The sequence below is a fragment of the Pipistrellus kuhlii genome, unplaced genomic scaffold (genome assembly GCF_014108245.1).
Source record: "Pipistrellus kuhlii isolate mPipKuh1 unplaced genomic scaffold, mPipKuh1.p scaffold_m20_p_9, whole genome shotgun sequence".
Taxonomy (NCBI): domain Eukaryota; kingdom Metazoa; phylum Chordata; class Mammalia; order Chiroptera; family Vespertilionidae; genus Pipistrellus; species Pipistrellus kuhlii.
Window position 1 is genome coordinate 40,267,372 of NW_023425595.1, and position 15,086 is coordinate 40,282,457.

General features: G+C 40.7%; 1 protein-coding gene across 3 annotated transcripts in view; it reads right to left on the bottom strand.

Moving 5' to 3' along the window:
- Positions 1-235: 235 nt before the first annotated feature.
- The window catches only part of LOC118713412 (prolylcarboxypeptidase), a 63,070-nt gene continuing 48,219 nt past the window's right edge, over positions 236-15,086 (bottom strand). For all 3 annotated transcript variants that reach the window (XM_036427900.2, XM_036427899.1, XM_036427898.1), the window contains exons 8-10: positions 13,846-14,010; positions 12,143-12,330; positions 236-987 (exon numbers count right to left, since the gene is read on the bottom strand). In XM_036427900.2, coding sequence (XP_036283793.1) covers positions 771-987; positions 12,143-12,330; positions 13,846-14,010 — 570 coding nt within the window. In that variant the 3' untranslated portion in view covers positions 236-770. The remainder of the gene's footprint in view (positions 988-12,142; positions 12,331-13,845; positions 14,011-15,086) is intronic.

The following is a 15,086-nucleotide window of genomic DNA, read 5'->3' on the forward strand; positions in this document are numbered from 1 at the left end:
TTCCTAAACAGGCAAAATGAAACCAAATTACCACAAAACTGACCTTAGGAACAAAGAAATGGAGCAGAAACAGGCCAGATTTCTTACTGGCAGTACCACAGTGGCAAATATCCCAGAACTAAGAAGAGCTGCCAAGTGGAAAAGAGAAAATTAAAGGACTTTCCAAAAACAGCCAAGCCCAGTGCACACAGCATTCCCCACAGCTGGAATGAGCTTCAGGAGCAACACACAGGTATAAGGTCCAGCCTTATTCTTTATTTACAGCACAGTTCAAAACCTGTAAATCAAGTACAAAAGAAATGGCTCTTATATCAAGGATTGGCAACGGACACCCTTCCTATCAGCTGCAATTACATCATTTTTATCTATTTTCTGCTGTTCCTTTTGGGAGGGCAGGGGAGTGAAATAATAAATGAGCCAGAGACTTGTCTCAAAAGCAAGAGAAATCCCTGCTTGCAGAGAAACAAAGGAACTGACTCTAACTCTTGTGAAAGGCAGTCAGGAACTCTGCTCCAATTATGAGGGCCACTGATGGTGAGGGACAGCTGTCACACACACAAAAAATTTTTCTTCTGAAAGAGGGGCAAAGATGGCTAGAACCTGGGATGTGGGGTGGCTGCTGTCACCACCATCACCCTCTCTTCTATCTCAACTTTTGCCTCACCAAATCTAATGATAAAAAAGGGAAAGTGGTTATGTGTAGAAAACCAAAGTGAATGGGAATGTGGGTGGAATGAACATAAAAGAAACTGAAAATGATCGAAAGTTGCTTAGTCCTTCTTCCTTAGAGAAGCATAGAAATCTCTAATCCACTGCTTCATGTATTTAACTTCCAAGGAGCGGGCTAATAGCACAGTCATGGGGTCAAAGGCATTGTTGGCTCGGAGATCTAGATGATGGGCCCCCTCTGGAATAATGATGGCAACCAAGGTGTCTGTGATGTTCCTGGTTACTCCACCTCCTGACCAGGGATCTAGATCACCATTGCTATGTGAGAGAAAGAAGAAAAAATAAGATTGTTAGTTTTTCATACCTATATCCAGATAAGATAGAAGAAACCTACTTTATGCACAACAACTAAAATTATAAGCATATATATATATATATATATATATATATATATATATATATATATACTAGAAGCCAGGTGTACAAAATTCGTGCACAGGTGGAGGGGTGTCCCTCAGCCCAGCCTGCACCCTCTCCAATCTGGGACCCCTCGAGGGATGTTAAACTCCATTTAGACCCAGTCCCAGTGGGCAGTTGGACACCCCTCTCACAATCCAGAATTGATGGCTCCCAACTGCTTGCCTGCCTGCCTGCCTTACTGATTGCCCCTAACTGCTTCTGCCTGCCACCTGATCACCCCCTAACCACTCCCATGCCAGCCTGATTGATGTCTAACTGCTCCCCTGCCAGCCTGTTTGCCCCCAACTTCCCTCCTCTGCTGGCCTAGCCACTCCTAACGGCCCTCCCCTGCAGGGTTGATTGCCCCCAACTGCCCTCCCTTGCAGATCTGGTTCCTCTCAACTGCCCTCCCTTACAGGCTTGGTGCCTCCCAACTGCCCTCCCCTGCTGGCCATCTTGTGGTGGCCATCTTGTGTCCACATGGGAACAAGATCTTTGACCACATGGGGGCAGCCATCTTGTGTATTGGAGTGATGGTCAATCTGCATATTACTCTTTTATTAGATAGGATAGAGGCTTGGTGCATGGGGGGGCGGGGGGGGGGGGGGTAGCTGGTTTGCCCTGAAGGGTATCCCGGATCAGGGTAGGGGTTCCCTTGGGACATGGGATGGCCTGGGCAAGGAGCCTGTGGTGGTTTGCAGGCTGGCTATGCCCTCTGTCAACCCAAGCAGAGGCCCTGGTATCTGGAATTTATTTACCTTCTACAATTGAAACTTTGTAGCCTGGAGTGGAGCCAAGCCCCCTGCTCACTCCAGCTGCCACCATTTCTGTTTGGTTTTATGTATCTTCTATAATTGAAACTTTGTAGTCTGGAGTGGAGGCCTAGGCCAGCCAGGGCAGGTGGAAAGCTTTGCTTTCTCCAATGCCGAGGTCAACCCTAGCCTGCTCTCTCCAGCTCCTGGCTGCAGCTATTTTGGGGGGGATTTATCTTCTATAATTGAAACTTTGTATCCTTGAGTGGAGGCCTAGGCTGGCCAGGGTGTATGGAAAGCTTGGCTTCCTCTATTGCTAGGGAAACCCAAGCCTCTCAACTGCTCTCCGTGGCTGCAGCCATCTTGGTTGGGGTTAATTTGCATACCCACTCTGACTGGTTGGTGGGCGTGGTTAGTGGATGTGGCTTGAGGGGAGTGGTGGTTAATTTGCATATTACTCTTTTATTAGGTAGGATAAACTGGGGGATTGATCTGAAGACTGAATCTGTCCTATAGAAATGTGATTCATACTGGAATTCTACAATATTTCTGAATACAAGTACAAGAAATAGGACCAGCCCAGCAGGCATGGCTTAGTAGTTGAGCATCAACCTACGAACCAGGAGATCATGGTTCGATTACCATTCAAGGCATATGCCTAGGTTGCAGGCTCGATCCCCAGTGGGGGGTGTACAGGCAGTAGCCATCAATGATTCCAATGATTCTCTCTCATCATTGGTGTTCCTATCTCTCTCTCCTCCTTTCCGCTCTGACATCAATAATATATAAATAATTTTTTTAAAGAAAGAAATGGGACCAAAGAATGAAGGTAGTGCCCCATGAGTCAACCCAGATTGTACTGGAAAGTGGAATTTAAAAACCTAAATTTCAATCCCAGCTTCATCACTCAAAAGCCATATGACCTTCCTCCTCTATAAAAGAGAGATAACAAGGCTGACTTCATAAGGTTATTGTACAGATTAAACAAGATGGTACTGTGGGTATATTTAATGAACACAAGAATCAGGCACATGGCAGTTCCTCAACTAATGCCACTTTCCTAGGAGCCAACTATGAAAGTAATAAATGAAAACTCTCATATTTGAAATGATAATTATCTTTTTAGCTCTTTAAAAGAAATACCAACCCTTCATTTTTCATACACTGCTTTCTTTGTAGTACAGTACTTTGGGAAACAGGATGACTGAACTGAAAAATTTCCTCCAAATCTGAACCAGAAAATTTGGCCATTATTCAAACACTCCCATTTTACATTGACTTTAAAGTTACAGAAATGCTATTAAGTTATTAATCCTGGCTGGTTCACATAACACTTTTCACTGTAAAAAAAAAAAAAAAAAAGATCAATCCTTGAAGCAGGCTATTTAGTTTAGCTTAGTAAAAATCCAATACAATCATGAAATATTATTAGCATCCCTAATTAATATTTCACTACTTTGTTGAGATATATTTCACCACAAAAGTTACCCATTTAATATGTAGAATTCAATGGTTTTCAGTATATTCAGAGTTTTGCAACCATTACCAAAATTTTGGAACATTTTCATCCTGAAAAGAAACCCATACTCATTGGTAGCTAGTAATCCCCATTCCCCTCCCCCAAACTCCCTCACTCAGTTACAGGCAACTACTAATCTACTCTTTGTATCTGTGGATTTGCCTAATCTGGACATTTCATGTAAATGGGATTATATAATAGGTGGTCTTTTGTGATTGGCTTCTTTCACTGTGGCATAATGTTTTCAGGTTTCATCTATGTTGTAGTATGTATCAGTGCATTATTCATTTTTATTGCCAAATAATATTCCATTGTATGAATATGCCACATTTTATGTATCCATTCATCAGATTTACATTTGTGTTGTTTCCACTTTTTTTCCTATTGTGCATATTGTTCCTATGAACATTCACGTACAAGTTTTTGCATGGATACATGTTTTCATTTCTCTTGGGTACAGAATGACCTAAGAATGGGATTGCTAATATATATGGTGACTTAACCTTGTGAAGAAGTGCCTAACTGTTTTTCCAAAGTGGCTGAACCATTTTACATTTTGCGCTAGCAACATATGAGGGTTCCAACTTTTTTATACCCTTGCCAACACTTATTTTTTGTTTTTTACTTACTTAAATTTAAGTATAGTTGGTATACAATATTATGTTAGCTATATAAATTTCAGGTGTACAATATAGCAATTCTATACCTTTCAAAGTGATCATCTCACTCTTCCTAGTAATCACCTATCACTGTGCAAACTTATCACAATAGTTTTATTGACTATATTTCCCTTCACCTTTTTCACCTATCCCCTCATCCTCTATTTACAGTCATCCTATGTGGGTATGAAATGAATCTTATTTGTGGCTTTGATTTGCATTTCCCAATTTTTAAACTGGGTCATCATTTAAATCATTTGATTCATTTATTTTTATTTTTAATGTTTAAATAAATCTTTATTGTTCAGATTATTACAGATGTTCCTCTTTTTCCCCCCTCCATAGTTCCCTTCCACCTAACCCCACCCCCACCCCATGCCCTTACCCTCCACCACTGTTCTCATACATAGGTGTAAGATTTTTGTCCAATCTCTTCCCACACCCCTCACTCCCCCTTCCCCCTAGAATTGTCAGTCCACTCCCTTTCTATGTCCCTGATTCTATTATATTCACCAGTTTATCCTGTTCTTCAGATTTTTTATTCACTAGATTTTTAGATTCACTTGTTGATAGATACGTATTTGTTGTCACTTTATAGTTCACAATTTTTATCTTTACCTTTTCTTCTTTGTCTACTTAAAGAATACCCTTCAACATTTCATATAATCCTGTTTTGGTTCTGATGAACTCCTTTAGCTTTATCTTATCTGTGAAAATCTTTATCTGATCTTCAATTCTGAATGATAGCTTTGCTGTGTAGAGTAATCTCGGTTGTAGGTTCTTGCTATTCATCACTTTGAATATTTCTTGCTACTCCCTTCTGGCCTGCATAGTTTCTGTTGAGAAATCAGCTGACAGTCGTATGGGTACTCCCTTTTAGGTAACTGTTTTTCTCTTGCTGTTTTAAAGATTCTCCCTTTGTCTTCTGTCCTTGGCATTTTAGTTATGATGTGTTTTAGTGTGGTCCTCTTTGGATTCCTCTTGTTTGGGATACTCTGTGCTTCCTGAACTTATAGGTCTATTTCTTTCATTTGGTAAGGAAAGTTTTCTATCATTTCTTCTAATAGGTTTTCAATATTTTGCTCTCTTTCTTCTTCTGGCACCTTCATAATTCAGATGTTGGTACACTTGAAGTTGTCCCAGAGGCTCCTTACACTATCTTCATTTTTTTTATTCTTTTTTCTTTTTGTTTTTCTGGTTGGGTGATTTTTGTTTCCTCATATTTCAAATTTTTGGTTTGATTCTAAGGGTCCTCTAGTCTACTTTTAAATTTGTATATTATTCTTTATTTCAGACATTGTATGCTTAATTTCTGAGTGGTCCTTTTCCATTTTTTTGGTATTCTCATTAAGATCCTTGAAGGTCTCACTAAATTTCTCGGAGGTTTCTAGAAGATTCTTGAGTAACCTTATAAATGTGGTTTTGAACTCTATATCCAGCCATTTGCTTTCCTCCATTTCTTTCATTTCGTGACATGTTTCTTTGTCTCCTCAATTTGGCTGCTTCCCTGTATTGATAGAGTTGCTTTGTGTGCTAGGAGACCTATAGGGCCCAGTGGCTCAGCCTCTCCAATCACCTGAGGTGGACAATCTTGATGCACCCCTTTGTGGGCTGGGTGCACAGTATTGTTATAGTTAAGCCTTGATTGCTGTTGGTATACTGAAAGGAATTGACTTCCAGGCCAACTGGCTGTGAGGACCTGCTGTGTCTATAATGGAAGAACTGCTGTGCTGGAAACACCCTTATGGGGAAGGGCTTGCTTCAGTGGGCTTTGGTGCTCTCTAAGTCTGCCCCTTGAGTGTGTCACTTATGGATGTGAGGCGCTGAAATCTGGTATCATTTCACACTGACCACTAGGTACACTAGCTCCTGGATCTCCCAGGAAGTGCAAGTCAGCTACTGCCTGAGGCAACCCAGCAGGAGCTACAGGGAGATCTACAGATTTCTCCTCTTTGTTTGGGATTTGGAAGTTTTGGAGCTGTCTGACCCAACTTCAGTTTGTTAGATTAAGCTGTGGAAGGGCAGACCACTCATATGCAAAAGCCGCTGCGCACTGTTTGGGTGGGTTTGTAAATTGGGTGAGGCGGGGTCTCAGGGAATCACCAAGGTGTAGCAAACACGGATGGCTGCCAGTTAGCCATCTCTGTGTCTCCGTGTCCCCACATTCTGTGCCCCAGAGCAGTAAACAATGATTCCTAAGAGCACCTCTGCAAGAAAGCCACCCTCACTTTCCGACCTGATGCCAGACAGTCCAGCTTCTCCCTATAGGAGTCTGGGTCCCCAGAGTTTTGCAAGAAACTGGAGTTCAGAGCAGTAGGGAGCTTGTATCTCCTTCCCAATTGAAAAAAAAAAAAAACAGCGCACCCAGTCACCAGCCCAATTCACATGCCTCTGTACCTGTACTTTTCCTCACCTCTGCACATCCTACCCGATTTCAATGCACTTTTTTCTTTCCTTCTAGTTGTAGAACTTCTACTTAGCCAGCTTTCCCATGGTTCTGGGGATAGTCGTTTTGTCTTTTAGTTGTAGTTTTGGTGTGGTTGTGGGAGGTAGCATGTACAGGTGTATACCTTATGCCGCCATCTTGGTTTCTTCCATTTGATCCATTATGAGTTAATATTTTGGTATGGTATGAAATAGGGATCCAACTTCATTGTTTTGCATGTTTAGTAAATGAATGAAAAACTAATGTGAATGTCTAGTTGTCTGGCCAGATACCAGAAGCCCTAATCAAAAGAGATCTATAAATACATATATACAAGGTTAGGAACATGTAAATCACTTCAGTACTTTTTATATGACAAAGCAGAGTTATATAAGTGATTAATATAAATATAGACTGACTTCACCTGTGTGTAGAATGGCAAGAACAATTAACTAAGTCAGCAGATCTAAGTTTTTATACCCTTATTAGTCACATGACTTGGAGTAAGTTACCTGACCTCTAAGACCTTCAATTCCAACATGCATCACCCCCCCGAAAAAAAATTTTTAAGATAATATCCCTCCCTCATAGAGATATTGTGGGGTCCGAGTTAAATATTATATATGAAAGTTATAAACTATAAAATACCACATAAATGTGCAGCATTAAAATTATTATCATATTTTATAAGCCTAAGAAGTGTTGCTACTCTGAGAAGTATATGAATCATGAAAAGGAATGTGAAACCATTTCTCATAGAAATTGGGTCAGAAAACTAATGCAATCAGTTTTTTCAGGCAAATGTACAAATTAAATGAAAAATATGCAAGTAGGTACATTAAATATATGTGTTTGAAATGCAACTTTAAATTCTCACCACAAATTTTCACTTTCCTTAAGAAAAAAAAAACATTTAATTTCAACTTAATAACATTATACTTGGAGAAGGGGAGAGAATCAATCCAAAAATATATATTTTTTGTTTTATTAAAAACAAAAGGCAAAACTCACATGCAAAATAGGATCCTTAGTTTTCAACTACCAAATATATTTTAAAAGTAAACTACATAAGGGGTTGAATTCTCTTGAGTGGACAAATAGCCTTTATCATTATTTCAATTTGACAGGACCAACCCGATTAGGAAACTCTCCATTATTTGCAAAACAAAAAAGCCATCCTAACAGCCACATAATACGCAAACTGCATTTGATTTAAAAGGTCATCTGAATCAGCTGAGTGACTTAGCAACAGTGTTTGGAGTTGCTGAGAGACCTAAGATGCACATGGACTTGAATTTCTTCATCCTAGACACGTGAAAGCTAAACCAGTCACTGGGAAATTTACAAAGAAAAAGAAAAGTAATAATAGCTTTCATGAGAAAATCTAATTGCCTGGATAAAATTTCCAACAGTGAGCCTCACTTAATTGCTGGGAACAATTAATTTGCCTGAAAAATTATGATAATCAGCTTCTTAGGAATTCCATTTCTGATTTATATTTAAATACCTAAGAATAACCATTGGGATAACATAATTTCTTACCAATTAAGGATGGGGGGAAAATTAATACTTACAACAAAACCAATATGGAAAAAACTGCTAAAGTTAAACCATTAATAGCTACTATTTCTTGAGTCTTCGTTCATTCAGCAAATGTTTATGGAGTGTCTACTCTGTGGCAGGCACTGACTGGGCACAGGGAATTCAGTGAAAGACAAAAATATCTACCCTCATAGTGCCCCTTTCCATAACAGTCTACCTACTCCCTGAAATAAACCTGTCAGGAAGTCACTATCTATATATAAAAAAGTCTAATATGCTAAGTGTCTGACTGACCGGTCGACCGCTCAACCAGTCACTATGACATGCACTGACTACCAGGGGCAGAGGCTACAACCAGTAAGTTAGCTTGCTGCTGGGGTCCAGCTGATGAGCACTGGGAGAGATGGGTTGGACACACCCTGGAGCCCTCCCGAGGTCCCTCCCTGGCCTCCAAAATATTTCTTCTAATTAATTTCCTTTCAATGTGCATGAATTCGTGCACCAGGCCTCTAGTTTTCTAATAATATAAATTGGCAATCTGCCTGAGGCTACACAGCTAACTTGGTGAAAAAGGAAAAACAGCACCTAGATCTCTCTGACTTCAAAGCCCAAGCTCTTAACCTTCAAATCATCAATCCAACAAATACAGACTGAACTTTCTAATTAGAAAAGCAGTCATGCTTGGATTTGTGTGAGGCAACCTTAGGAGAAAAGCATGAACATAAAGATATTTTCACATGGTTCCTTGGACATTTTCTCCACTGAGCCAAACCAGTTTCGGCTTAGACATTTTCTCACTCATCAACCAGAAATGTTTTCTAGCTGGTAGCCACTAAGTACACAGAACAGGGACACTCGAGGTGCTCCTTTACTTTGGGAATATGCCTCCTTCAGAAAAACAGGGGAATTCTGAATTTTTAAATCACTTAAATTTTTTGCTTTGAATTTTTCACCTAGAACATATGGAAAAATATTTCTTTTAAAAGTAGACTTGCCATGGCAGAATGCTATACCAGCATTATCACACAGTCCTGCCTTTAAACTTGCACAAGCCTCTGAAGCCTTCCTCAGTTTCGTATTCCATTCCTCATCCTCATCAATACACTTATTGCACATTCATTATGTGCCAGTCCCTGTTGCAGGTGCTAAAGGCACAGAGATGATCAAGACAGTCTCTGCCATTAAGAAGTTCACAATCTCATGGGGCAGAAAGTCTGTTTTTATACTGAACTGTTAGAAAGTCCTTTCTTTTTTTTTCTTTTTTCTTTTTTTTAATATATTTTATTGATTTTTCACAGAGAGGAAGAGAGAGGGATAGAGAGTTAGAAACATCGATGAGAGAGAATCATCGATCAGCTGCCTCTTGCACACCCCCTACTGGGGATGTGCCCACAACCAAGGTACATGCCCTCAACCAGAATCGAACCCGGGACCTTTCAGTCCGCAGGCCGACGCTCTATCCACTGAGCCAAACTGGTCCCGGCAGAAAGTCCTTTCTTATACTGAACTAAAAGTTTTATAATTTCCACCTATGTGTTTCAATTCTTTCCCCCAAATTTTTCTCATAAAAAACCTATCTCCCTCCCTATTATGATGATGATTGTTATTTTGATGGCCTGAAGAAAATAATACAACAGGACAAATGGATAACTAAAATACATATCTATAATGATTGAATCCAATAAAAAAAAAAAAGGACAATGTATTTAACCAAAACACATATATTAAAATGTTCATACAGACTCCACTTTATAATTCAACTTGAACTTCAGCTTTATAAGGTCAAAACAAGGAAGGGTACCTTGGAATGTTAGCATGCAAGAGAAATCCATATAAATACTACACAGAGTAAACAAAAAATTTCTTCTAAAGAAAAACAAAAAATTGACAAAGTACTTTCTCCTCTGAGGAAGAATGATAAGCTTGGAGACCCTAGGCTTATACTTAAACTTTCTTCAGTCCTCTCTGTCCTTTTACATTTACCTAATTCCAAACACCCAAATTTGGCACCATTTCCTTAAATTCCCTAAAAAGATTTATTTGTCCAACTGTCACTTTTATAAGGCTGAGCTGAAGACTATAGCTATGAAGAATCCTATTGAGCACAAGGAACAAATCTTAATGAAATTAAACAAAAAGAATCTTTAAGTTTTCCATTAAAGTGTTTCACCTTTTATTTTGGGTAGGTACCCTACTGGATCAGAAAATATCATCAACCCAATAAACTAGATTGCAAAGTGAGCGGTGCTATGGGCCTAAACCCAAGGAGTGATCCTTTGATCAAAACATCACTCCTTACTTCTAAAAGCTATTGAGCATGTCCTGAAGATCAAATTTAACTTTTAAAAAAAATACATTTTATTGATTTTTTTACAGAGAGGAAGGGAGATAGAGAGTTAGAAACACCGATGAGAGAGTCATCGATCAGCTGCCTCTTGCACGCCCTACTAGGGATGTGCCCGCAACCAAGGTACATGCCCTTGACCGGAATCGAACCCAAGACCCTTCAGTCCGCAGGCTGATGCTCTATTCACTGAGCCAAACCGATTTCGGCCAAATAGCTCTTATTTATAAACATTTGTAAAAGAATAACATTTACAATTTATACAATAGCTCCAGGTTAAGAGATGTGTATGGCTATCTCTTTACTATTTCCATACAGATTTGTCAGATATTAAAAATAGTTGCTATTTTTAATATCTGACAACCTGATATACAAGCCAAAACATGGAAATTTTGAAGTGGCAATCAGATACACTTAGTCTACTCAAATAACTCTGATGTGAAACAATACCATATATGTCACTATAAGAGCAGTACAATGTAGAAGAACAAACAGGATTTTTGTGGTCAAACAGACCAAGGTTGAAATCTGGTTTTATTAGTAACTAAAATAAAGCTGAATGAAATTTGGCAAGTGACTGAACACAGTGACCCTCACTTCCTCCTCAGGAAAAAGGAACTATAAAAACTACTTTTCAGGATTATTGTAAGGGTTCAATTTTTGGTAATTTATTTAAAATTCCTCATATAGTGCCTGGAACAGAACAGATTGGGTAAACTTCAAAAGTATTTGTTGAATAGATACTAAAAAAGTTTTATTAGCGTGAATAACAATAGTAACAAAAGGCAAATTGTGAACAAATGATGCTTCATTTTGTGCTGAGGAATTAAAAAATATATATTTTCATGCCCTAGCTCAGTGATTGACAAACTGTGGCTCTTGAGCCACATGTGGCTCTTTGGCCTCTTGAGTGTGGCTCTTCCACAAAATACCACATGCGGACGCGCGTGTACAATGCGATTGAAATTTCGTGGCCCATGCGCAGAAGTTGGTTTTCAGCTCTCAAAATAAATTTCAATCGTTGTACTGTTGATATTTGGCTCTGTTGACTAATGAGTTTGTCGACCACTGCCTAGCTGGTTTGGCTCAGTGGATAGAGCATCAGCCTGTGGACTGAAGGGTCCTAGGTTGATTCCAGTCAAGGGCACATGTTTGGGTTGTGGGCTCGAATCCCATTAGGGAGTGTGCAGGAGGCAGCCAATCGATGATTCTCTCTTATCATTGATGTTTCTATCTCTCTCTCTCCCTCTCCCTTCCTCTCTGAAATCAATAAAAATATATGTTAAAAAAATTTTTTTTTCATTTTGTTGCTGTGCTGTTTTTAAGCCTTTAACAATTGTGGTAATAGTGTAAAATCATATCTCTACTCTGCACCCTCTTTCTGTCTTCTTCTTCTAAATCATATCTCTACTCCACATCCTCTTTCTGTCTTTTTCTTCCTCTTTCCTTTCCTCTTCCCCTTTCTTCCCCCTCTCCCTCCCTCAGCCCTTCCTCCTCCCTCTCCTTCCTCTCCCTCCTCTTCTTTTTCTCCTCCTTCTTCTTCTTTTAGGGAATTTTTATAAGAGTTTATTTGATCCAAACTGATGACATGCCTGGAAGTAAGATCTCAAATGCTTCCAGCATCCTCTATCTTTCAAGTAATAGGAAAACAGAATACCATTGGTAGTATTCTATATTATTTCATTGTCCAACATTTTTCCTGGTTCTATTTTCTCAGCTATTCTACAAATGTCTCCAACAACAAAGTTTTTCTTTGGAACAGCAATAACTCACCTGAAAATGATGTTCGTGTGGGAACTGATGTCTTTGCCTCCATACATAGAAGTGATCCAGGAGGGCCTTGGTTTCACACCCCACTGTTTAAAACAATCATCTGAAAATGTCTTCAAGTCCCACAAAAAAGGTTCAAACATGTCATCAACACCATTGGTACAAAAGGGCATGACCATTTCTGTGCAAGCCTAAAAAAACAATCCATAAGAGTCTAGTGAAAAAATAAGGCACAAAGAAGTTAAATAAATTGTCCAAAGTCATACACTAATAAGCAACAGAGTTTGAATTCAGGCAGTCTGGCTTCAGAGTTCCTGCTCTTTACCTCTGTAACATACCACCGCTCATTGTTCCTTGAAAGGCTCAGATGAGAAATCACAGAAGTTAGAGCTATATGTATATTCCTTCTTTGTAAACTGTTTTCTTTCACATTTATTACCATACTAGAGGCCTGGTGCATGAAATTCATGCACGGGGGGAGGGGGGTCTGAACCCAGCCTGTACCCTCTCCAATTCAGGACTCCTGGGGGGATGTCAGACTGCCTCTTGCATTCAGGGACCGCTGGCTCCTAATTGCTCACCTATCTGCCTGCCTGATCACCCCTAACCCCTCTGTCTGCCTGCCTGATAGCCCTTAATTGCTCCCCTACTGGCCTGATCATCCCTAACTGATTCCCCTAACCACCTCCATCTCACCCCTCACTCAGGACCCAGGATTCCCTCCTCTGGCCAGTTGCAGGCACCCAGGACCCGGCCAGCTTCTCCCAGGCTGGCTGCAGCTACTGGGGACTGTGGCTGGGTGGCTTTGCCCAGGCCACAGCTGCAGGCACCCAGGACCACAGGGCAGGCAGCTTGCCTTATCCCAGGCTACAGCCCCAGCTGCTGGAACCTAGGACCATGGGGTGTGTGGCTTGTCCCTCTCCTTGGCCGGGCTGCAGGTACAGCACAGCCACTGGTGCTCAGGACTACAGAGTGGGCAGCTTGTCCCTCTCCCAGGCCACAGCCTCAGCCACTGGCGCCTGGGACCATGGGGCAGGCAGTTTGTCCCTCTCTGGGCTGTAGTCTGGCTGGTCCCCATTCCTCTCTTGCGAGCTCATTTGTGCCTAGCTGGTCCTCATTCCTCTCTCATGAGCTCATTTGTGCCTGGCTGATCCCCATTCCTCTCCCCAGTGTTGAGTGTCTGAGCCATTAGGTCAGCATGAGGGCATGAGGGTGTGATGGCCATTTGCATATTAGCTCTTTATTATACAGGATCAAATCTTCAAAACAACTCTGGAAAGAAAATATTCTTATTCTTATTATTCTCACTGTACAGATGAAAGAACAAAATATCAGAAAGAATCAAGTTAGACTCCCCTTCATTTATGTGTCCATAAAATTTTTCCTTTATAGGACTTATCAAAATCTATTATAATATTAATTGTGCTTCTTTTTTAAAAAGCTACATTTGATAGTAAAATCAATCATGTCTTACTTATCTTTGTATCTGTGGAGCCTAGAAGGATGCCTAACCCATGATAAATACTCAGAATATATTTGGCCATGATTAAATACATAAGTGAATGAATAAATGAGGACACTTATCATGGCTTCAGAGAGAGACCACATTGAGATCCAGGTTAGGTGATAAAATCTTGTGAACTCTGTTACAGCACAACCATAGCAATGAAAAGTAAGTTCCACTTGGAGAAATCATAAATACTTACCTGATAGCTCCAACCCAGGGATCCCAGACTGCTAGTTGATGTCTCTGACATATTCAGGCATGTTGCCTGGCCTGAATAATTGTGATATACATTCAGAGCATGGAAAATATTCTGCAGCAACTCTTTATCAGATAAATTGGAATTTTTCAAATACTGGCACACCACCTGTCATTTTAGAGAAATAAAAAGAAGAGTCAGAATATAAATCCTATCTAATAAAAAAGCAATGCAAATTGACCATCACCCCAACTACACCACAAGCCACGTCCACCAGCTAATCAGGAGTGAGTATGCAAATTAATCCAACCAAAATGGCGGTGGCCACAGAGAAAGCAGGAAGCTTGAGTTGCCCCCAGCAATGGAGGAAGTCAAGCTTTCCACCCCCTCCGGCCTGCCTTGGCCTCCATTCAAAGCTAAAAGTTTCAATTATAGAAAATAAATAAATCCCAACAAAAATGGCGGCAGTCACGGAAATGGAAAGAGCAGGAGGCTTGAGTTTTCCCCGGCAATGGAGGAAGCTAAGCTTTCCAACTGCCCTGGCCTGCCTTGGCCTCCGCTCAAGGCTACAAAGTTTCAATTATAGAAGATAAATAAATCCCAACAAAAATGGCTTTGGTCATGGAGCAAGCAAGAGGCTTGGCTCTGCTCAAGGCTACAAAGTTTCAATTATAGAAGATAAACAAACCCCAGACACCAGGCCTCCACTTGGGTTGCCTGGGGATGTGGTTGGCCTGCAAACCACCACAGGCCCCTCACCCAGGCTGTTCCAAGCCCCAATGGAACCCCACCCTGATCTGGGATATCCTTCAAGGCAAACTATTAATAGCTGGCCCCCACCTGTGTACCAGGCCTCTATCCTATCTAATCCTATCTAATAAAGGAGTGATATGCAAATTGACCATCACCCCAACACACAAAATGGCTGCCCCCATTTGGTCAAAGATGACTGCCCCCAAGTGGACACAAGATGGCCACCACAAGATGGCCAGCATGGGAGGGCAGTTGAGAGAGACCAGGCCTGCAAGGGAGGGCAGTTGGGGGCAATCAAACCTGCAGGGGAGGGCAGTTAGGGGTAACCAGCTCCCAAATACTCCCATCACTGGACTATACTCAGTACCTGCAATTCAGTATTAAAACTCAAAGACAATCCTCAGGGTGGGAAAAGAAGGCAGGTACTATCTAGACAGGGACATGGAAAGCTTACAAGGATATATAAATATTCCACATCTTCCTAGAGGTCT